General features: G+C 35.6%; 4 protein-coding genes and 1 long non-coding RNA gene across 7 annotated transcripts; 2 read left to right on the plus strand and 3 right to left on the minus strand.

The window, feature by feature from the left end:
* Positions 1 to 3,555: 3,555 nt before the first annotated feature.
* LOC137828281 (pyrimidine d) lies at positions 3,556 to 7,246 on the minus strand. Its single transcript, XM_068634775.2, has 11 exons — positions 6,921 to 7,246; positions 6,571 to 6,653; positions 5,974 to 6,297; positions 5,526 to 5,781; positions 5,271 to 5,351; positions 5,064 to 5,171; positions 4,960 to 4,989; positions 4,727 to 4,864; positions 4,207 to 4,244; positions 3,982 to 4,081; positions 3,556 to 3,889 (listed from the first exon to the last, which is right to left on the minus strand). Exons 1-11 carry the CDS (start codon positions 7,053 to 7,055, stop codon positions 3,815 to 3,817), a joined length of 1,368 nt encoding a protein of 455 aa, XP_068490876.1. The 5' UTR covers positions 7,056 to 7,246; the 3' UTR covers positions 3,556 to 3,814.
* Positions 7,247 to 7,385: 139 nt separating this feature from the next.
* Positions 7,386 to 8,335, plus strand: LOC137828282 (uncharacterized). Its single transcript, XR_011083848.1, has 2 exons — positions 7,386 to 7,757; positions 7,906 to 8,335. It is a non-coding gene; the product is annotated as an uncharacterized LOC137828282 (long non-coding RNA).
* Positions 8,336 to 9,661: 1,326 nt separating this feature from the next.
* On the plus strand, positions 9,662 to 15,571 carry LOC137827635 (anthranilate synthase alpha subunit 2, chloroplastic). Of its 2 annotated transcripts, XM_068633849.2 has the most exons (11): positions 9,662 to 9,910; positions 9,987 to 10,168; positions 10,476 to 10,665; positions 11,120 to 11,271; positions 11,431 to 11,546; positions 11,673 to 11,919; positions 12,002 to 12,058; positions 12,254 to 12,406; positions 13,115 to 13,195; positions 14,507 to 14,593; positions 15,070 to 15,571. In XM_068633849.2, exons 1-11 carry the CDS (start codon positions 9,784 to 9,786, stop codon positions 15,397 to 15,399), a joined length of 1,722 nt encoding a protein of 573 aa, XP_068489950.1. In that variant the 5' UTR covers positions 9,662 to 9,783; the 3' UTR covers positions 15,400 to 15,571. The 2 variants fall into 2 exon arrangements, with proteins under 2 accessions (XP_068489950.1, XP_090161495.1); XM_090305369.1 differs by lacking the exon at positions 10,476 to 10,665 and having other exon boundaries at positions 9,713 to 9,910.
* Positions 15,572 to 16,425: 854 nt separating this feature from the next.
* Positions 16,426 to 19,908, minus strand: PFD5 (prefoldin 5). The gene is made up of 3 exons (XM_068633850.2): positions 19,068 to 19,908; positions 18,658 to 18,735; positions 16,426 to 16,938 (listed from the first exon to the last, which is right to left on the minus strand). Exons 1-3 carry the CDS (start codon positions 19,356 to 19,358, stop codon positions 16,855 to 16,857), a joined length of 453 nt encoding a protein of 150 aa, XP_068489951.1. The 5' UTR covers positions 19,359 to 19,908; the 3' UTR covers positions 16,426 to 16,854.
* A 2,142-nt stretch (positions 19,909 to 22,050) lies between these two features.
* On the minus strand, positions 22,051 to 24,171 carry LOC137827637 (TCP family transcription factor). 2 transcript variants are annotated; one of them, XM_090305370.1, is made up of 2 exons: positions 24,041 to 24,171; positions 22,051 to 23,943 (listed from the first exon to the last, which is right to left on the minus strand). In XM_090305370.1, the coding sequence occupies exons 1-2, from the start codon at positions 24,099 to 24,101 to the stop codon at positions 23,108 to 23,110; spliced, it is 897 nt and encodes a 298-aa protein (XP_090161496.1). In that variant the 5' UTR covers positions 24,102 to 24,171; the 3' UTR covers positions 22,051 to 23,107. The 2 variants fall into 2 exon arrangements, with proteins under 2 accessions (XP_090161496.1, XP_068489952.1); XM_068633851.2 differs by having other exon boundaries at positions 22,051 to 24,155.
* Positions 24,172 to 24,718: the final 547 nt, after the last annotated feature.

Consider the following 24,718-nt stretch of genomic DNA (forward strand, 5'->3'; position numbering starts at 1 on the left):
ATATTAAAAAATTGCCTTGATGTTTTTTAAGATGTGATAGAAAAAAAAATTAAAAAATTAATGCTAGTTAAAAAAAATCCAAGTATATAAAGAATTTAATTAAGACACATTTGACAATGCTAAATATTCATTATATATATATATATATATATATATATATTCACACATGAATGAATTTGGTATATATAGTAGAATAAACAAAATTCATATACTATAAAAGTTTGAGGTTTAGGAATTGAAGACAACTTTAAAGAATTTTGAATATGGTAGGTTACTTTTTATGTAATCACTATACTAACCTAATTAGTTAACATTAGATTAATACATCAATATTTAACAACGATATTCGTATTAATTAAGTTCATTAACTTGCAGGTTCAACTCGTCTTTATAAGTAAGTCAATCTTATTTAAACTAAGCTACACATTTTATAACATTTGTTATTCTAACAATTGAATATTGAATCTTAACTTGTATGTCAGATAATATTTTGTAGGTACGTACATTCTCACCAAGGATCGAGACATGAGAGAGATTGAAGACCGAGACTTGAGAGAGACCAAAAATCAAAATCAAAAAGAGACTAAAGACAAAATTCACATACGATATGCACATCATGAAATATGCACACTGCAGCGACAAGACCTTCCCGACCCATGCAAAAATAAGTCCAATAAAATAGAAAAAACAAATTTTATTTTTATGTATTTTCATATATATGTAAGAAACAAATGCAAATGAATAAAAAGCACACTAAAAATCATTTATATGGATAATTATGAATCATCATAAAATATGTTAAATTATATCATGATATATGTACTAAAACTATGTTGTTTGAAGACAAAGTTGGTGGTGTTGGAGATCTCAAATCGATTAAAGATAAACACATTTTGTTAGAGATCTCACATCAATTAGAGATTAATACATTTCATAGTATATATGTAAGTGCAAACCCTAAACCTTATAAGTTGGTTTTATAAGAAGTGAACTTTAAGCCTAATTCAACCTTATAAAACTGGCTTATAAGGTGAGGTTTGCATCCACATATATACTATGAAATGCTCTAATCTTTAGTCGATGTGGGATCTCCAACACACTCCCCTCACATCGAGACTATCATTTTGTGCGTGAGACTATATATTATGAGTGGTCCGATAATGGGTGACACGATAGACCCAACAAACTCTCGCTATGATAGACTTGAAATGACTCTGATACCATATTAAGAAGTGGACTTTAAACCCAACTCAACTTTATAAAACCAAATTTGAAGTCACAAACTCATTTTTATTGTTATTGGTGTTCTTGTTGTTTGGACAATTTAGCCTCATTTGCCAAAGGAAATCAAGAGGTATACTAGGATTTGATTGTCTTGTGTTATGAAAGTTATCTAACCTTTGCTTAATGAAATCACAACTAATTTTTTCAATGTTCTATCCTCCAAGAAGGTTGGCAGTATCTCTTACATTAAACCCCCTTATATTAAAGAGGTGTAATGTGATTAGGGTTAAGGTTAAGGTTTATGGTTTAGGCTTAAAGTTTATGGTTTAGGGTTTGTGTAACTCAAAACCATAAACTTTAAACCCTAATCTATAAATCATAAATCATAAACCCTAGGCACACTACATCTCTTTAATCTAAGAGGATTTAATGCAAGAGAAACTCTCAGCCCTCTTAGAGGACACAACATTGGAAAAATTGGTTGTGATTTCATTAAGCAAAGGTTAGACAACTTTCATAACACAAGACAATCAAATTCTAGTATACCTCTTGATTTCCTTAGACAAATGATGCTAAATTGTCCAAACAACTCGAACACCAATAGCAATAATGATGAGTTTGTGGCTTCAAAGTCGATTTTATAAGATTGAGTTAAGTTTAAAATTCACTTTTTAATACATTTAATATGAATGCAAATTTTACCTTATAAGTCATCTAACTTTATAAAGTAAAATTACAGTTAAAATAGTTAAAATTCACTCGAGTAATATAAAAAATCTAAGACGCTGCAGATGAAAACATTAATATTTGAAATCGAATAGTAGAAACGCAAAAGGAGAACTAACATCCTCAACAAACATCATGTGAAAGCTCATGAATATCTTAAACAATTACACTAAAAATTGAACAAAACCATAAAGAATAATTATTGAGAGTGACTTGAAAAGGAAAAGAACAGAAGGGAGACACGAAGAAAGGTAGAATGTGGAATGATGATAAGGGTAATGCAGTGTGGCCCAAAAGGAAAAAGTGAAGTTTCAATAATATTATAATGATAATGATTTGACATGAGAAACAGAAATTGTTACCAAAGGTACGTTGGGGTGGAGGGAGTCAAACCAGGATAAGGTTATTTGAATTGCTACCGTCTGATTTAGATTTCAGGTTCTGTGATCAACTTTCTGAATGCTTCTCCTTAAAGCATCTTCTTCACCTTTCAACTCAAAACATCTTTAAGATGCAATGCACTCATACAGTGTTGCTTCCCATTTCTGGTATCTATTCTCATTCTTAGTTTGGCCCCATATTAACAAAGCTTCAACCTCCTAATCAATACCCTTTTTTCTCTAGAAAAAATGGTCAATTTCTCAAATACATATGTTGGAAAAAAAACAAGTGTTAGAATTAATTAGAGTGGTCTCATTAATGAACATTTTAATCTGGTGGATGCCCTTTTGAGTTCATTTTCTAAATATTAAAATGTGTTGCAGAAAAAGTTTCAATAATTGTCATTAAAACAAGTAGCTGAAAAGGACTTGTTAATGTCTCCATAATCTTAATGCATGTTTGGTAACGTGCAAATTAAAAATAATTATTTCTAAAAAAGCTGCACACAAAAACACTTATTCTTTCAACAATAAACAAACAGATCTCTAATCTATTTGGAATCATCGACTGATCTAGACCTCATACGTATAAAGCAGACATGTTATGAAGGCTTTCAGCAACATTTGAGAATTTGTAAGAAAGTAAATTATGGTGTTTCAAGCATCACCAGCAACATCAACCACTCTTTTTACCTGTGAACATATATAAAGGATATTGTTTGGATATTTTAAATGATATCTCAAATTTAGATAAAATCACATAAAAATAAATAAATGTTAACAAACATATAATATATATATATATATATTATATTAAAAAAACTTAATAAAATAACACAATAAAAATGAAACACACTGAACTGTGCATGTTGAATAATAGCATTGAAACTGTGCATACGAAAAAGCCACTTGATTATTGATGGATTAACCAACAAAAACTACTTATCTCCGATGCGGCGGTTTACTGTCAAACGTGCTCTAAATAAACACTTGATTCGATAATCCTTGGCTTGCTTTGACAATTCAGATCAGAACAAATGGCAAAACCCAAATGTGGTGTTAATTAAGAAACCTTAAATAAATGATTTTGCAGTTTCAACATTTCTAAAATCGAGATTCAAATTGTGGATCGCGGCAACGTTTAAACGAATCATGAATCATAATTTTGCATCGAATAATAAATGCATTCATCGAATGTGAGATAAATAGAGGTGAAATAATAAAATAGGATAAACTATCAAGTATTCTTCGAATTACCTTTTATTTGACGTTTTTTTTTCAGGACAACTGATGAAAAAAGTAAAAACATACGAATTAATGAACCAAATCAGTGATACGAATTACATGTATTGATTCAAGTATCGTAAGGTACAAAGTTGTTTAAAGTTCATCTTATGATACCAATAGTCAGAAATAGTCAAAATGTATAGAATCGTAAGATTCTATAACTATTTGCAGCACAGGATTCTGATGGAGGACAAAAGTCACCTACAATCTGCACCAACAGCATCAAGAATGGATTTGAAACCATCCCTTTCGAGGCATGCAGCTAATTCAGCCTGAAACCAATTGAATGAGAAAGAGAATGAGAATAATCGGAGGAATAGGTGGACGAGAACTTTAGTGCATACACATTAGTTTTGGTACATACCTTTATCTGAGGAATGAGTGCGGGTCCCCCATAAGCAAATGCAGTATATAGCTGAACTAGAGTTGCCCCAGCTCGTATTTTCTTATATGCATCTTCCCCACTAAAATAATATAAAAGCTCAAACAAATTTCGTATACTTAATTTTTCGTTCTAAATAATGATAAAAAAATATACTGCAGATAGCTAGGAATCAACTGCACTAATAAATGAACATGAAAATTTTACCTGCTAATGCCGCCGCAACCAATCAAAGGAATCTTGCCCTGGTATACATGAAATAACAGGGCCAAGTTGTTAAGCCTGACAAACATATACGAGCAAAGCATAACAAAGAACAGTTCAAAAATAAAAAAAATGGAGCTAGAGAACAAAATATAAGAGCTCTAATGATTTTGAGATGCACCAATTAGACGGCTAAATAGGGAACTAAACCTTGAACTGTATAGGAAAGAGAGAAAACAAATCAACGAATGCAACCAAGTGCTTGTCACAGCCTCACAGGTATTTGCAGGTCATGCTATTAGTATACACATGCCAAATCTATAATTAAAAATATTGAAAATAATTAACAGCAAAAGGAACTTAAAGATTCGATCATGTTCTGAGTATTTTCCATACAGAAGCCGTGAATTAGCATCTACGAACAATATTGCTTGCATAATCCAGAGTAATTGCATGCATTAGAGACATGTCAACTCTGTCTCACTATAGTTTACAAATAAGATAGTAAAACCAACAGACTTACCCTTGTCAAGATATACATCTCCTTCAAGATGTCGGTAGAGAGGTTGAAGAGAGGCTTCCCACTCAAGCCACCAGTTTCTGAACCCGATGGATTTTTACTGACAGGATCTGGTCTAGAAATGGTTGTGTTTGATACAATCTACAACAATAAACAAATAGAGATTGTAAAATTAGAAGCTTTTAAGTTCCATTTAGTGGCAACTGATTGAAATTAGTAATGGAGCAGAGAGATACCAGACCATCCAAGTGAAGAGCCAAGGCAACCTATAATCAAAGCAAAAACTGTAAACAGTCAGACTATGGACATACGAGAAAGACAATAGCATGCACATGCTTACTGCAGCAATATCTTCAAGGTCTTCTTTTGACAAATCTGGCGCAATTTTTACCAGCAATGGAGGTGGGCCCTCCTCACCCCACTGCATTTCATCACGAGCAGCCTGGACCTTCACAAAAGGAAATTTTGCAAGACTCAAACTCCCAAGTATGCAATGCAACACAAAAAACGCATTGAAGAAGATTCACATCCTAATTCCAAATTCTACCTTCTTAACAAGATCTTTGAGTTGCTTTCTTCCTTGAAGCATGCGCAAACCAGGGGTATTGGGCGATGAAACATTAATCACCTACAAAAGGATATTAAGAACAGAGTGACAAACACGTTAGAGTTTAGACATGAAAGGAGTACAGTTTATTAAAATCTGCACCCAGTCATACCATACCACGATAAACTACAGTCTACAAGGTTGTCTATCTTTCCTTTCTTTTCTATAAAAGATATATAAGAAAAGACTATTTACCAAATAATCAGCATATTGGGACAATGTATGAACTCCTTGAACATAATCTGCTGCAGCATCTTCACTTGTCTTGTTCTTTCCAAGATTGACACCAAGAATGCCAGGGCCAGCTTTTCCTCCATGTTTGACTTCATTGTTGGAAGAAGGTGAAGTGCTTGAAGTTTCATCTAGTTTCCTCTTACCATGTTGAGCGCCCAGCCTCTTTGCAACAGCAACAATTCCCTCACTATTAAAGCCACATCTATTTATTACAGCACTGCACGTTAAATAAATCAGTCTTAGAGCAACGTAGACAGCATAAGCAAACTTCAATGAAAATACACTTTATAGTATCAATAACCTTCTGCGGTGTATAGAGGCGATTGGGGAAGTCAAAAAGAAAATATAAAACAGGTTCAAACTGCTAATCAGAAGCAGAAGACCAAAGAAACAAAATATAAACTCTTACCCTTCTTCTCGCAACCTAAAGATACGAGGTTTAGGATTGCCATCCTGGGGAACAGGAGTAACAGAGCCCACCTCCACAAAGCCAAAGCCCAAAGCAAGCAAACCATCAACAGCCTCAGCGTTTTTATCAAAACCTGCAGCAAGGCCTACTGGGTTGGAGAATTTTCTTCCCCAAACTTCTAGCCCTAAGATTGGTACGTCGGGCCTCTTCTCCCTAGGGACCCAACCACGAGCAGCAGCTGAGACACCCAAGTTGTGGGCAAACTCAGGATCCAACAATGCGAAAAAAGGATTCACGACTTTTGTTGCCGAGAATAACCATCCACTGCAAAAAAGATAACTCAAAATCTGGATCTTCACTTGCAAGGTATGCATTTTCTTTTCAAACAAGGCATCAAGAATTTATTTTCTGGTGAGACCACTTAAAAATTGTTTTCTACAATTATATATCCGCAGCTTACCCATAATAAAAGCATCAAAGAACATGAGTTTTCTTTCTTTTCCCTCGTGAAAAATAAGTAATATAACAAATCAAATGCACAATTAGAGGAGCAAAACAAGAAAATGCGTTCAACGCCCGAACTCCCAAATGAAGTACCAGAAAGTAGCTTCATCCACAGTACTCACGTAAGCTCCACCGGCTATAAGGAGACCTATGGTAGCACCCGTCAACAACCTTCCCTGCAAATCAAATAATCAGTGAGTGTACTAAACTACACATATCAAAATATTTGCATGCACATACAGCCCACAAACTTAATCAAACAACACACACATTCCATAAAGATCTTTCAACACATGAAATTTCGAAATCACACTAAATACCCCGCATATGCAAACTGCAGCATACCAAAAGAAACGAGCATCTTCCAACCTCAAAACGAATCAACAAGACAATGCATAATGTCGAACACCATACATACACACAAAAGAATTGAGAATACGCACCTTCTTGGAATAGTAACCGATCTTGGGAGCACTCTGTGGCGCAGAAGAAAAACATCTGACGGCAGAAAGCTGGTTCGGAACTAACCTTTTGAGAACAACGTCTCTCAGCAACTTTCTAGAAGACCATGCGGCCATGAGTTCAAGAAAATCGCAAGAACCTTCGAACAAACGTAACTTCAACGCGATGCTCGGAAAAGGGATTCAGTCACGAATGTTTGTGATTCTTGAAAGCACAAACTCTTCGAGTAAGGGTAGGTTCAGTGAAGGGTGGTGGCAAGAAGGGAGGTTCAAGAAAGTGTTCCACGCAGGTTCTTGGAATATAAAAATGGTGTAAAAATGTAAATCCACGTTGTAAATAGCGGCCCATATCCACACTTGTTTAGTTGGGCTTCAGACGAAAGCCCAACAAGACATTCATCAGTAGCTCCGAGACTTTTTCAACTTGAAGCGTCAACCTGAAAGGAAATCACCTTTGTGACCGCGTCTTTTTTCCGATCACCTGTCTTTCACTGACGACGGCTCCTCCGCCGCCGGAGCCACCTCACTGCAATTCCAACAACCAGCTTGGAACACATTCTTGAACCTCCCTTCTTGCCACCACCCTTTACTGATCCTACCCTTACTCGAAGAGTTTGTGCTTTCAAGAATCACAAGCGTTTGGTGACTGAATCCCTTTTCCGAGCATCGCGTTGAAGTTACGTTTGTTCGAAGGTTCTCGCAATTTTCTTGAACTCATGGCCGCATGGTCTTCTAGAAAGTTGCTGAGAGATGTTATTCTCAAAAGGTTTTTCTTCTGCGGCAAAAAGTGCTCCCAAGATCGGTTACTATTCCAAGAAGGTGCGTTTTCTCATTTCTTTTGTGTGTATGCATGGTGTTCGACATTATGCATTGTCGTGTTGAAATTTAATGTGCTGAAAGATCTTGTATGCAATGTGTGTGCTGTTTGATTAAGTTTGTGCGTTGTATGTGCATGCAAATATTGAAGTGGTTTCACCAGAAAACAAATTCTTGATACCTTGTGTCAAAAGAAAATGCATACCTTGCAAGCTGGTTCTTGAAATTGCAGTGTGTAGTAAACAAAAGTCAAAGGTGAAAGAAGCTTGTGAAATTTGAACGAAAGCGGTGTATGCCGAAGTGAGGTCGGAAACAGGAATGTGGTGGCTCCGGCGGCGGCGGAGCCGTCGGCAGAGAAAGACCGGTGATTGGAAAAATGACGCAGTCACAAAGGTGATTTCCTTTACGCTTGAAAAAGAGTCTCGGAGCTACTGATGAATGTCTTGTTGGGCTTTCGTCTGAAGCCCAACTAGACAAGTGTAGATATGGGCCGCTATTCACAACGTGGATTTTCATTTTTACACCATTTTTATATTTTTGTACGATAATATTATTTAAATCTGTTTTTGGATTAGATACACGTGAGGGAAAACGATAAATAATATATATGAGTTATACGCGAGAAATAGGGAGCAATTAATATTTTATTCATATAAGACTTACACACTCCTATTAAATAAATAGCGCGTCTATCATCAACATTCCGTTACATAGTTTTATTCACAAAGAAAATTAATATTTTATTTAATAAATTAAAAGATAAATAAATAAAAGATAAAGAGGTATATATGGAATAAATAAATAAAAAAACACAAATATAAAGATAAACATTCAAACCTGAATTTTGAAGTCCTTATATTTGAAAGGATGTAATGTCATGTAATAAGTTATGATACAAAAATGCTAGGGTTAAGTTTTACAAAATCAACCTAATGTAGATTATTTATAAAAAAAAATATTTTGATAGCCTTTAATCAAGTCATTGATTCATTTAATTTTCTTAAACATTTTTTTTTTTCATTTTTACAAATGATGTCATCTTCCGACATCAAGTCACTTGAGATAAGATCTTTAAGGTTAATCATAATATCTCATATGATGCAATGATGAACATGACAATGTTATCAAACTTCAAGCTTGAAGTCTGAACATTAACATCGCTTGTAATAATGAAAAAAAAAAGTTTTAAAAACAAACTCTCGTTCTCTCAACTCTAATCTGTAAAAAATGGTTGGGAAAATGAAAAAATAGTTTAAAGACAATCTCTCGTTTCCTTTATAGCTCAATTAGGAAGTTTGTTTCTACGTGTCCGCGTAGATGTAAATTGCAAAGAAAACATATAAATTAATACACTGAAAATTCAACACAAAAGTCAATAAAAAAAAATGTTGGTAAACTGTATTCACTACTTTGCGAATAACTGAAAAGAAAACAGACATAATCGTTTATACAATTTAGTAGAATTGACTGTATAAACATAAATAGTAATTAAATATTTATAAATATATTTTACTGTACTGTAATAAAATCAATAATTAAAATATAGACATTAAGCAACTAGTTAAAAAAATGAAGAATACAATATTATAATAAAATAATATTTTTTAAATCATATTCCCTTCAAATTCACTAATTTTTTAAACTTTTTTTTCATTCTTTTCTTCTATTTCTATTTTCATCAAACAAAACATTAACCCTCATATACTCAAAAGTTCAAAATAGACAACATTTTCGTTATTTGACTATTACAGTTTTATCTTCAATAATATTTTTATTATTGTTTATCTCCCATATATTTTTATCATTTGAACTCAGTGTAATTAAATATGTCTTTATTGATTTTGATATTTAAAATTATATTAAAAATAAAAATATTTATAATGTATAAAAGTTGAGTGAGTTGAAAAGTTTCAGTGGAGGGTCTATAATCTGTGACACTCGTGCGCTGACTCTTATTCACTCTTGTTTGTTCTTTCGCCAATTGCATTTGAATTTGCATTTGCATGTAGCATTTGAATTGCATGTAGCAATGGCGACTGTTAGTTGTTCTGCCCTAACTCTCGGAACCGCCGCTTCTCGCACCACCGCCTTCTCCAGATCCGGTCGGAGCCACGGCGCCGTCACTGTCAGATGCACTGCTCAATCTCTCTCTCTAGGTCATTCCATGTTCCTACTTCGCTTTTCCTATTTCTACCACTCTCTGCTCATTCATTCACCGTTTCTTTGCTTCAGCTGACAACGGTGAGAAGTTTCTCGAAGCTTCGAAGAAGGGGAACGTTATTCCTCTGTACCGCTGCATATTCTCCGATCACCTCACTCCAGTGCTCGCTTACAGGTGTCTCGTCAAGGAGGATGAGAGAGATGCTCCTAGCTTTCTCTTTGAATCGGTGGAGCCAGGCCAATTTTCTAGCATTGTGAGAACGCATTTTTTTTATTTGTTTCGGGTTTTTAGTAGATTACACTGATAGTTCTGAAGTTCTGTGAGGTTTTACGAGATCGAACAAACTTTTTTTGCTGTTTTTTTTAAACGTTTTCATCGAAATTCAATAGAAGGTACACGGTGTGATGCTTTTCAAATGAGGTTAGTGTAGTGATAGAAGTGGAGAGTTTTGTGCTGTCTTGCGAAAATTCAGGGAGTGTTGGTGTGATTTACTAATTTTTTTTTGTGTGTGTCTGTGAATGTGTTGGTCTGTGTGATTAGTCTGCGTTGATGTTGATTAGGGACGGTACAGTGTGGTGGGAGCACAGCCGTGTATGGAGATTGTGGCGAAAGAGAATGTGGTTACTGTTATGGACCACATGGAAGGGCGCAGGAGTGAGGAAATTGCAGAGGATCCACTGGTGATTCCTCGAAGGATCATGGAGAAGTGGACGCCTCAACTCATTGATGAACTTCCTGAAGCGTTTTGTGGCATGTGAAATCGACTTCTAATCCTAATTGCCATTTCATTATGAATTTAATTTTTATAAGCTGCGACTGTAAAAATATTTAAAATATGAATTTATTGCTGCTATATTTTTCCCAAAGTAGTTATGATAAAAGTTGGCAAGCTTTCCGTACATGATAGATTGTGATTGAATGATAACGTAAAAACAAACCTCTATGCAGTCAACACAAACACTATTTGCTATCTTTTATTAGATTTTTTAATTAGATTATAGTCTGCTACCAACATGGTGGTTGTGTGTGGGAAGCCACGCTGACCCTTCTAAATTGTTTATTTTTTGTAATTTTATGTTATTTGGAATGAGTACATTGTGCAAACAGATTTGTGGTTGATTTTGGTTTCTACACTAAGGATTCTTTTGCTTGCTTCGAATGTTGAGATGAATAATGAATATCTTCGATTTTTTTTTATTGGCAGGTGGTTGGATAGGGTATTTCTCTTATGATACAATGCGCTATGTAGAAAAGAAGAAACTTCCATTTTCTAATGCCCCAGTAGATGACAGAAACCTTCCTGATATTCATCTAGGCCTTTATGATAATGTTATTGTGTTTGATCATGTTGAGAAGGTACTGCTATGAATGTAATTGTTGCTTCTAAGAAAATCATGTTGATCAATTTATCCACACTTACTGTTTTGGCCCTGGAGAGTATTTCTATTTTCTATTTTATTTGACTTTGATTGGTTCAGAAAGCACATGTGATTTCTTAGACTTGGTTCATTCCAGAAAGCATATGTGATTCATTGGGTTCGGTTGGATAGATATTCTTCTGCTGAGGAGGCCCTCAGTGATGGAAGGAACCGGCTGGAAACTCTAGTATCTCGGGTGCATGATATAGTTACGTGAGTGTTCTGTTTTTCCCCAATTTGTTTTCTTCTTGGCTTGACATTTCAAATTAAGGTGAAGGATGACTGTTTTTGGTGCTTGAGTTTAATTTCAATGTCTGCTATTATAATTGTCAATTTCAGCCCAAAGCTGGCTGCAGGTTCGATCAAGTTACACACTCATCTCTTTGGTCCTAAACTGGAGATGTCTAATATGACAAACGAGGAATACAAGAGGGCAGTATTGCAGGCTAAAGAGCACATACTGGCTGGTGATATTTTTCAAATTGTACTAAGTCAACGTTTTGAACGGAGAACTTTTGCAGACCCATTTGAAGTCTACAGAGCATTGAGGATTGTTAATCCTAGTCCATACATGACTTATTTACAGGTTTGCCAGTTTATTGTCATAATCATTTTATTAATTAGTTTGCATTCAAAAGTAAACTTGTTGAAATATATACTGTTGTCAGGTCAGAGGGAGTATTTTGGTTGCATCAAGTCCAGAAATTCTTACACGGGTGAAGAAGGTAACCTTGTGCAATAATAATACTCCAGTAAATGGATTTAATTATAATTTTCTTCCCCCATAATATCAATAATGTTAACATACGCTTATAGTTGCACTTGTCTTGTTTTCTTAAATTTTACTAGACTAGTCCATGTTAAAAACTTCATTACAAGTGTAAAAGGTATTCATTGTCTTTTTGTATCCTTTTTGACAGAGAAACATCACCAACCGGCCCCTTGCTGGTACTGTTAGAAGAGGAAAAACACCCAAAGAAGATATCATGTTGGAGGAAGAACTTTTGAAGGATGAAAAACAATGTGCAGAGCACGTAATGCTTGTTGATTTGGGGAGAAATGATGTGGGAAAGGTAAATTCTTTTCAATTCCAGGCTTATTATCTTTTATATCATAGAGATTAAAGTCTTGCATTTTTAAGACTAGGGTTCCCAGGTAAACGCTTGATCTAATTCCTGATGTAAAAAGAATATTTCAATTCAATATGATTTGGGAGAATGGTTCTGATAGAACTGGACCATAATATGTAAAAAATGATTTACTCATAATGGTGCTTAATATTTTCAAACAACCAATTTCTGCACTGTTATCAATGTGATGCTGAACACAAATCAAGCACAACACACTAGTAAAACACAGTAATGTCCTCTCTACCACCTGAGTACAGAAGAAATTCTCCAAATTTTCTTGTAACAAAACTCAACCAATTCCTACTAACTCCCCCAATTCCATTTTACTACTGAATAATATAATTAGTTATTGTCACCAACCGAATTAGGTCCTAACTTGTAGTTCCCTATATACCCTTTTTTTCTACCTAACCTGAACCCTTTGAATTGAGGGACTCTATTGACTGAATATGCTAAACAAATTTGAATCTCAGGCACCTTATTGAAGACGTCAATGTTTCATAGCACTAACCTTATTCTATATGCTATGTTGCTATTTTAACGGATCTTTATATGTTGCACAGTTGCTTTGCAGTTGGGTAGTTTATGATCATAACTCTATTTTTCACCTTTATTTTTTAGCCATATGCTTGATGCAACATGAATATGCAGGTCTCCAAACCCGGCTCTGTTCAAGTTGAAAGGCTCATGAATATCGAACGCTATTCCCATGTTATGCACATAAGCTCAACTGTAAGCTCCAAAATTTTGAATGTTACATGAGTGCAATTTAAATTTTACATTGCTGGCAATATTGAGTAATACCCGTATCCTTTTAGTTTTAGGTGAGCGCTAATCAAATTTCATTGCTGACAATATAAATTTTGCGCTACTCATCCTTAGGCCTTCTCTATTTGCCTTTAATATCTTACACATAATTTGGATTTTTAAGTGTTTACACATGAAAATCTAACATTTTTTATGTTCTGATCTCTTCAATATTTATGCTTTATCAAATTGAAGAATAAACTGCCCAAGTTTCCTTTAATGTCAGATATAACAACATTTGCTTTACAATCACTCGCAGGGAAAGTGAATGTTTACTTCTCTTATACTGACTAGTCACTTTCCACTACTTAGAACTTTGAAAGTCGACACTAGAAAAGCTGTGCCCCATCTTGTGTTTTTCCCTAATCCTAAAAGGACAATGCTTGTTGAAACCAAAAGGCCCATGCTTATTCAGTATATTTTTGCCAAATAAATTGAGTAATAGCTTATTTCGTGGGATGTTGAGTATGAAGTTTACTTTTAAAATTAGGTTATCATTTCCAGTGAATAAACTTTTCCTTATTCGGCTACTTTTTCAAGTAGAAAAGGGCAAATTGGTGTTGACATCCTTCAGCACATGACAATATACGTCCACGACTTTTCAATATATTCAGCTGAACAAGTACATCGCTAAGTTTATTTAGTACAACTACTTTGTTTTTTAAGTATTTAATACAACTAAAGGGCTGGCCCGGGTCGAATTTCTTAGAAGTTCAACTTTTTCATAAATCAACTAACTCAGAAGCTTTTGAATAGGATTCCACACCTGCTTTGCTTGATTCTGTTCGTTTTTAGTCTTATCTGCATTATTTATTATTACAGTTTACCTAGTCCCCAAGTATACATAATTTCTTCTTCAAAACCAATCTGGAGTCTCCTTGAAGGTCAGCTCTTTTTAATTTGGCCATGGGAGTGGTCATTACTTGTACATTAACTATAACTAGGATTTTTTGTCCTGATATGTGTAAAATACGTTGCTGGAAGTGTTTCTTTCTCAGGCATCTACACCTTGGATAATAATACGCTGATTAAAAGTTTCTATTCTTTCAATGATTTTCCTTTTATTATCTCTTTCAGAAACATAAATGATATGGTGCCAGTAAGTTAGAGTGGCATTTGGTTTTACTTGATTCATTTTGTTGTATGCCAGAGTCCAAATTCTGCTGCTTGGTTTGGCAGAAAAGGATTTGGTGAAGAAGCTTTTTCTCAGATGATAATGTACACATGTCTTTGCAGGTCACTGGGGAGTTATTAGATAACTTAACAAGCTGGGATGCATTGCGTGCTGCTTTACCTGTTGGTACAGTTAGCGGAGCACCCAAGGTAAATTTTATAACTCTTCAAGGTAGTAACACTAAAAGATAGATCACTAAATAAAATCTAATTTTAAAAACAAAAAAAAATTAGTCACTATATTAATTAAATGTACCTAAAATAGTTTTTATTATTCATAAAATTTATAAATTAGTTTCTAAATTAATATCTAATTAGCTACCAAAATTTTAGAATCTAAAATCTGAGTATCTAGTTTCATAAGAATTTAGAAACTAGTTTATAAATTTTATAACAATAATAGTCTTTAAAATAATATATAATTTGTAGTGATAGCTTAGGTTTAAGCAAGCTCTTTCTCATTGCTATGCGATAGGCGCTTGCATTCAGTTCCGAAATTACTCGTGCTTAATAAAGAAAGTTGGTTGGGGGCAGTTATAAGTGAAAATTATGTAAACCAGAAGATACCCATCATTGAATGGAGTGTTTGATCCTAGATTGGTGTTATTTTGGCTTGTGTAAAACAGGTGAAAGCCATGGAGTTGATTGATGAGTTGGAAGTGGCAAGACGGGGGCCATATAGCGGGGGATTTGGAGGCATATCTTTTAATGGAGATATGGACATAGCCCTTGCACTGAGGACCATAGTTTTCCCAACAAATGCTCGTTACGACACAATGTACTCATACAAGGATCATATGAACAAACGCAGAGAATGGGTTGCTCACCTTCAGGCTGGAGCGGGAATCGTTGCTGACAGTGATCCAGCTGATGAACAAAGAGAGTGCGAGAACAAAGCTGCAGCCCTTGCTCGTGCCATCGATCTTGCAGAATCTTCATTTGTTGACAAACAATAATTTCCATTTCTTCATTATAATTTGATTTTTTTACAATTTTAAAGGAAATTTGGGGGCAGAAGATTTTACAGTTAGAACGTTGCACGGTGAATTCTGGAAAATATCCTAAAGGTGTGACAAGTGATGAACATACAGGTTATTTCATAGCTTAATATACTGTCGTTTTTAGAAACTTTCATAGATGTCATTTCTTTCCGTCGCTTCAACCTAAGCCAGAGAAAGCCTTTGGCAGAGTTTCTTTTGCGGAGATAAAAATCGACACTACTGTTGCTTATTAATGAAGAACTTATCGAATGGGAAATTTTATTAAATTGCGACGTTTATGAAATCCGGGGAATTCAGATGCTCTACCGGAAAGAGGGAGAATCAATACGAAGTTAGAACTGCCGTGTATTAAAGGAGTAAAAACAAGAGAATACTTTATTTTTCAAGAGAATTTTAAATATAAATTAAGTTTTTAGATAATCAATCTATGGAATAAATTAAATTTTTAAAATTATAAGAATTTTAATTATTTAAACTTTAAAAAATCGGTGTTCTGTCCTCTCCTAACGTGTCTTTTTTAACTTTCAATTTACCCTCTTCCGCTTTACCTTCCTGCACTTTTGTTCTTACCTTTTTTCTTCCGTCTCTTTTTCTTTGTTCAGGAAATAAACGTGACTCAGAAAACAAGGGAAACTGATTGTTCATATAATTAAAGTCATAAGTATTTAGAATATTTTATTCTATATAGTCAAGACATTTATTATAGTATAAATAATATATATACATATATATTTATACTATAAAAAATTATAAAACATACATAACAAAGAAAATGTGAAGAGCTATAGCATATTGGTGAGCTTAAAAACATTTCCTATTTAATTTTACAAAAAAAATACTTACAAGTTAAAATAGATTTATATATAAACTAATTTGTACAAATAACTTAACTAAAATTGATTTAAAACTCGTACATAAATTAATTTAACTTAATAAAAAAATATATTTTATTTTCTTTCATTCAAGTGTCTATTAGAGGAGTTTTCTTTTAGCATGCCCATAAAGGATTATATTTTTATCGGAATAGAAGCACCAAAATCCTATCAATGCAAGACTATAAACAAACAATCTGTTTATCTTAACAATCTCTTTTTCCCAGAGGAACACAATAATTGTCGAGGAAACCCTTATCTTACCCCACACACTAGCGCAATAATGAGGAGCAGCTTGGGTGAAAACCAGAACACAGCAGAAAGGCCAGCAACGAACATGTACTGCAACAACCTGCTCTAATGAAACACCACTGTTAAATTCCTAAATACCCTTTAAATTTCAATTGTCATCGGTTGACTCCATTTTCTAAACAGTTCCAAACCAAATAAAAGGTTTGAATATCATATAACATCACTGCTGATTTTCTGTGGTACACTGCATTGGAAGAAGCAAGTGAATTATATATAGCAACTACTTTTAGGATGAAGACGCTAATTGCTTCATTTTAGCCTGTAAAATAACTCCAGCTTCATCTGCCACGTTTTTCTTTTTGGATGCAACCTGCAGTGAGATTTGTACAAAAATTAATTTTTCTTTTGGATTAAGGTAAAAGGTAATATGAGAAATCTTCTTAAATTCATTTCAAAAAGCAATGTGAAAAAGTAATTGCTAATGGAAGCAAGTAAAAAGTCTGCCACAAAAATGGTAGATGGTGTTGCTACCTGTAGGAGGAGAACGCTAGCTACAATAAAACACACCCAAAGTACACTAAAAAATACTGTACAATATTCTCTGTTGTGTGTGCACACACAACACACAACAGGATATCTACCAAGAATTTGTTTAAAAATTTGTGTGGAGATGCATGGTAGCTTGATTAATAAAAAATGTGAATGAACCCCTATGGCAGCAACCCAAAACCAGCATTGAGAACAGGGTAGATGGAATTCCAGCGTATGGAAGAGGCATTGCATTTATAATAAATAAAAATTATAGATAAACAACGTACAAATGTTGTAAGATGTAAAATTCATCAAAAAGTACACAGCCTGCAAACTTGTGAGAAAATAACATAAGCCTCGCAGCATTAGTTTGGAGGAAGAGAGTAACTAAAAAGTGAGGAAAAGAGAGAAATTTGACCAGCTCAGAGAAATGAAGAGATCAGAAACGAAAATAGAGAGATGAAATAAATAAGAGAAACAAAAAAATAAGGGGAAAAAGAAACAAAATAAAAGAGACTCGTGAACAGAGGGATTACTTGAGAGAACCATATCAGTCGTTTGCCTGAGATAGTCTCCTTAACTGGAGATGTTAAATGTCTCTCCAATGTTGGGTTTGGTTTAGCAAAACACTAGTGTTTAAAACAATCTCTCAATGGACTCTGCTGATGTTATTTTTCTATAAGAATGGTGTTTTTTCCACCATGTCCGTAGCCGTGATTGCCACCACAAGTGGTGTGGCAAAAGTGGCCATCATAGGGCATCATGAGAAACACGTGAAATCATAGCACTGTAACGACGTCTTGCAGTAAATCTGCTACACCATAGTGTCCTAGAGCCACCAGGTCCCCTATTTAACAACATCTATCTTGACCAATCACACTCAAGGACAACGACATTAAATGTAAACTACATAATTACCACATCCAATACAAGATGAGAACAATTTATGTTGTACATAAATGCTACCAACGCACTTATTTTGTAGTTTTTGACGCGTTATTTAATGACTCTCTATAAATTGATAGTCTTTGATAAATTGCAACCAATAGTAATAGGAAAAGAGTGTTGCGAGCACTTCTCTTATGTTGCATTTGAGTTCATTTCAAAAGCATACTAGCACTTAAACCCAGAACAAAATTCTCAACTCAACACAAGTCAGACAAGAGTTGCTTCAAGATCTATTTGGATAAACCTTTTCATATGTACTTCAAATAGAAGAAATAAATAATGATAAATGAAATAAATTTCTCTATAAACTGAAATTAACTTATGCACAAGTTATAAATCAAATTTCTCTATCAAACACTGCCCCAGTTTATTCAAAATATGTACTAAACTACAAAATCTCGGCCAGGCCCAAAATACGGAATTCTAGAAAAAAAAAACGCAGTACCAAACAAGCTTTCATTGTACTATTGAAAAGAGTGTGATTATTTACATCATATAGTTTATAGAGAGGATAAAAAAAATGACAATAGATTTTAATAGCAACTCATGACAAGCAGTGCATACGGACACAATAGCTAGCTCGAAACAAGATGCGCAAGAGGAAAGGTACCTCAACAAGTTGATCAAAGTTTGACTTGAGCAGGTTGATTTTCCGGTCGCAGTAATCTTTTCCTTCATCCATAGTTTTCTGTTTCCGCATAACAATAACAATCAATAAGCAAGAAACAAACTGCACAAAGCTCTCTCCAATTCGTAAAACCTAAATCGAATACATAAATCCTAAACGCGATACATAAAACCTAAATGCAACACACAAAACCTAAATTGAATACACAAAACCCAAGTGCAACACATTAAACCTAAATGCAAGCCTAAACGCGATACATAAAACCTAAATTGAATACATAAGACCTAAGTGCAACACATAAAACTTAAATGCGAGTCTAAATGCGATACATAAAACCTAAATTGAACACATAAAACCTAAAAATGCGTGAACGCATAAGCGTAAGGTTTGACCTCGATGAAGTAGCCGGTGCCGACGTCGATCAAGACGTGAGTGGAGTCGTGGAGAGTGGCGGGGACGTAGAGGGAGGCGGTGAGGGGGACGAGGATTTGGTTGGCGGGAGGGCGAACGGAGAGGTCGTTGAGGGCGGAGGAAGCGATCTCGAGGCGAGTGGTGGCGTTGCGAATGTTGGTGAGACTGTCTTGCAGAAGATTCACTTCCATATCGGTTTGTTCCTTCACCGCCTTCAACTGCTCCACGCTCATCCTCTCCAAACCCATCGAACCACTCTTCCAAGAACCCATTCAACTCTCTCTCTCTCACACACAAAAAGGTACGAAAACAACAAACACAAAACCCTAAGAATGCAACTCCTTCAATTCGATTCGATTTCGATTGCAATTCGCAACACCTCAACAGAACCCACACCCTAACTGAAAAAAAAAATATATATAATACCTATAATATCTAAAATGTAAGAAAATTAATGTATTTTAAAATGGTTTCACAGGAGGTTTTTTAAGATTTTTTAAGATTTAACATTTTGTGTTAAATTATATGTTTTCTCTCAAAATGTTTATGTAAAAATAAATAAATTAATATATACTATTTTAAAATAATCTCTTTAATATTTTAATAATATTTTTAACAAAGACTAATATAATAGATATCCAATGTTACATTTACCTTAATTATTGCTAGTAAAATTATTTGATTTTTATAAAAAAAATTGAATAATATAAATAAAAAGTATGAGGAATTATTTTTGTTTCTTTGGGTCAACGAACTGAATAAAAAGTTGATTCCTTGTGTGAATTGAAGTGTTCAATTGAAGTGGTGATTTAGAAATGATATAAAAAAATGACAGCGAAGGAAAGAAAGAGACAGAAAAGCAGAGGAAATAGAAACTGGATTTGGATACGGCCCACAATGCAGCAATCACGAAACCCAAGTAAACGGCCCAAAAAAAGAATGTGGGCCCATAATGAGTTTGCAAGTAAGTTCAAAAAGTCCATCATATGAGGGGTTTAAATATGGTCCCAAATCATAACATGGGTTTTAACTTGTTTCACCCCAACATTTAATTCCAGGGACCCATCAATTATTGGGACCTCACCCTTCTGTTTAACAATAATTAAGAAACACATGTTGGCATCCTAAATTTCAAAACCCCACCAATAATCCATGCATACAAAAGTACAACATCAACAAAATCATCACTTCCTATGCTCCACTTTGGAACTTGCAGACAAATCCATTCCCTCTTCTTTTTTCACACTCTCTGTCTTACTTCTTCTCTCATTACAGTATAAATATTTTCACATCCCACCAAATTCTTTCATCTTCATCTTAAAATCACAAACCATCCTTCAATCTTATTATCCACCAACAACCAACCTCACATGACTTAACCATCTTTCAGCTTACATGACTTAACCATCTTTCAGCTTGTTTTTTCTTATCCATTGGTCTGCATATTTTCGATTGTTACCATCTTTCAGCTTGTTTTTTCTTATCCATTGGTCTGCATATTTTCGATTATAAACAAGTGATTTATCTTAAGTTGAGATTGGGTTGGTGTTTTTTTGATTAGATCGTTTTTGGAGTGATTCATATTTATTTATTTTTTCTGATAAAATAAAATCAGAAGTATTGTATTTTTGTTTTGTTTAAATACTTGTGCATGATAGATCATGTTCAACAAATCTTGTTTATGTTGTACTATCTTGTTATGTACCAGTAAAGCCTGACATAATTAGTACACAACTAAAGCTGACATAATTATGTCATATAATGTTAGCACAGCTATTAGGGAGCTAAGCTCATTAATAGATTCATTTTCTGTTCGTGTACAGAAAAAGAATTTCAATGATTTATCTGCTTTGACAAAGATTTTTTTGTATTATTGACTAAATAACTTTTTTTAAAAGGATTTGTTATGCACCAAAAGAAGTTGTCACGTGTTCTTTATTACTTCAAAATAAAGTATAAAACTGCAACTTGCAAGGCTGTAAAACTTTTCTCAGATAAATTTTGCAGTTCTGCAATTTTCATGCACTGATAAATGGTTGGTACAATTTTTTTGATTACACTAATAGTTTTTATAATGAAATTGATTTGTGAAACTGTGAAGATCCCATTTTCACAAATTCCATAAATGAATATCCCATTTTGACAAATTCCACTTGACCTGGTCCTCCAGAAATGATATTCTACTCTTGGCTATACATGACATAAACATCTTATCAATATGTCAGGCATCTTATAAATCAAATTAAACTAGGTCCAATTTCATTCAAATCTGCCTCAAATATGTCAGGCATCTTATGAATGAATTTTAAATTTGGAAGATGTCTGAAACAGAATCCCCAAATAAGTTTATGACAGACAGGAAGAGATGAAAGCTTCAGGTGATTCTTTTGCCACTTCAACTCAGCTCACAGCATTGTGTTAAATTTGTATTGTGAGGCAGATAAGCCAGGGTGCAGAGGCACATGGTGGTTTGCAAGGGTGTGCCAATAAAAGTCAAAGACATAACAACCAGTTTAAATATGCCATTATTGAGATGCAACACATCAGCCAAATTGAAGTTTTTTTTTTATGCATATATAGCAGTGTATCAGTAACAAATGCACCAACACTATCTTTTGTTTTCACCATTGGTGAAAACATGAAAAACAGTAACCATTAGACCTACGTGAGTAGATCTTTATTTGAAGACTTGAATACAGGCTGTACCTAACCTTATCTTTCCTTAAATACAGAAATAGCCAGAGTACAAGTTCCCAGAAAGAGTACGTGGAAATTACAAAAACTGGCAGAGAACCAAAGATACTCCAACGAAATCAAACATGGTGGTCAGAGGGCTTCACAACACCCAAATAAATTTACTTGTGTAATAGTATATTATATAACTAGGCCACACCACATTCAGAAGAAAAAGAACAAAGAGGGGGCCAATTTTGCTGCAAGTTTAAGAACAGAAAGAAAGCACACTGAATCAAATAAGCATTCAAAATTGAAACGTCATGCAACAAAAGGAGTTGCTGAGTACATCGAAACAAGCAAAGTGACAAGAGAGGGAAAGAGGTAAAGAAAGAAACAGATGGGGTTTTATTCACATCACTGGCACCCCCAAAACAATCCACTTACATAGAAGAAAACATTATTCTCACGCTGATCAATCTAAGAAATGGCTAAGAATTGAAGATAAAAAAAAATTCTCAAAAACAGAAGTCATACGGAGTACTACAAGCAGAGCTTTTTTCTTCTTCTTCTTTTATCTTTCACACACCAGTCACCTTTGAAAACAACAAAGCAAGGGCGTGAAAGTAGAGGAGATAGAGACAGAGGGCATAACTCACCAGCAGCTGCACCGATTCCACAACATTACCACCTTAAACTAACCTCAAAACATGCCCCAGGAGCAGCCAAAGAACACATGATTTCTCATCTTCAACCCATGTTGAGAATGTAAATAAAGTAGGGTACTCCAAAAATCTGGGAGAGACAGCTGAATTTTTGAAACACAATCTACCCACCTCACAAACAAGCTTGCAAGCACTAATAAATACCTCAACTGCAACCACCACCAAACTTGTAGACCCAATTTGCAAGTGAAACAGAAGCAACAATCCTCTTCATCCGGAACAACTTACCACCACCACCACCACCACCACAACATTACAAATTCAACCAAGCTTCAATACGCATCAGAATTCCACACAGTAGATCATCACTTCATCACATTCTCATTCTCCTCCAACAAAAGCCCCAGAATCTAAAACAATTATCCAACTTTCTTAGAACCTAGTTAATTTGCCAAACCAGGAGCAGGAAATAAAATAAACCCCTAATTGAATAATTTCTTAATCGATGGACTTCTCCACACAAGACTAAGAAATAACCTAACCCTAACAATCTCCTGCTTCCCCACACACAACAAAGCAACAGCCACAACACGAGATTTTATATATATATATTTATATATACGAAAAAAACACCACCACCTTCCTCCACCTCCACCACCACCACCACCACCACCGGTACCCAATCAACGATGCTCGTCATCTCTCCGACCAGAATTCCCATGTCCGCCGGACAACGAAGCCAGCAAATTCAGATGTCCCGGGAGGTAATTCCCCACCCTAGCCGCCGACGCTTCTCCGATGGCCTGCTGCTGCTGACGTTGGTGATGAGCGAAGAGCGACACCTGCTGCTGCGACACCGACACGGCGGGGGGGTGCACGACCATTTCCGGAGCCGCCGCGGCGAAGCTCCAAATTTGTCCGAAATCGGGGCGAGTAGGGAGGGCCCACAGTCCGGAGGGGGTCGAGGGGCCCACGAGGGAGGGCCCCACCGAAACGGCGTCGTCCTTGGAGCTCTCATCGTCGGTGCGTATGCGCTTGCCGAGGATGAACGGCGTGGGAGCGAGCAGCTGCGGCTTGTGGTCGGAGGCGCTGGAGGGCGACGAGAGCGACGCGGAGTTGGCGGCGCGCACGGAGAGCGACACGGAGGAGAAGCTGGCGGGCGTGGTGCCGGTCCCGGTGGCGGCGATGATGGAAGGCTCGGCCTGGCGGAGGAGCCACTCGATGGTCTGGCCGTCGGACTTGTGTCCCAGCTCGCGCGTGAGCTGGAAGACGCGCGCCGCGCATATTATGGGCATTCGTATGCGGCGCCCGCGGCCGTCGACCTTGCTGTGTCGGTCCTTGGATGGCGGCTTCTTGACGGCCAAAGGCTGCGGTTGGTGGCGCTGCTGGTCAATGATTGAGGCGTTAGTAACGCCGTTAGTTGTGCCGTCAGAGGTTGACATGTGTGTGTGCTGTGTTGTAGTATTGATTGAGAGTGGGAATGAAAATGAAAATGAGATTTGAGTGAGTGAGTGAGTTGCTGTGTGAGTGTTTGAATGAAAGAGTTTTGAAGAAAAGAAAAGAAAAGAAAGAAAGAAAAAAAAAGAAAGAAGAAGCAAAGAAGGAAGCAAGCTAGCAGGGGAACAGGGCTCTAATGATTGAGCGGCAGCAGCTGGTGGAGACAGGAGGAGGGCACATGGGTGCTGGGCTCCACCACCCCTCTTTCCCACGCGCCTTCCTTCACTCTCCCTCTTTTCTTTTCACCCCTTCTTACTTTCACTATTTAACACCATACCCTTTCATTTTCTTCTCTTCAGTTTCATAAATACCTTATTATACAATTTTTCATAATAAAACTAAGTATTCAAAACATACAAATGTTTTAATATTCATTTTCCTTGTTTACATTGCCTACTTTGTCTGTTTGGGGGTAATCTGGACCTACCTGTTATATCTTCGTTATCCAATCATATTTTGCCACCTGTCCTTCTTACCGGGATATTATTTTTCCGCATTTCTTATATAATATTCGGCGTGAAACATGCTTTGCAAATATTGCCTCTCGGTTTGGGCCTTTACGCGAATGGCCCATGAAAATTCATTTACTATTGGGCACATTCTTCCTCCACATAATTTTGGATTGCACATGCAAATAAAAAAAACCAAAATACCATTAATAAAATGAAAATTAGGGTTTAGATAAAATGTGCACTCAACCCATACACTACCCCGTAACATTGCATCTTTTTTTTTTTTCTGTGATCACTGTGAGAAGGCAGCGCGCGGAGAGGGAGACTAAGCCACCGAAAAAGGAT

This window comes from Phaseolus vulgaris, chromosome 7 (genome assembly GCF_051622355.1).
Source record: "Phaseolus vulgaris cultivar YP4 chromosome 7, ASM5162235v1, whole genome shotgun sequence".
Classification (NCBI taxonomy): domain Eukaryota; kingdom Viridiplantae; phylum Streptophyta; class Magnoliopsida; order Fabales; family Fabaceae; genus Phaseolus; species Phaseolus vulgaris.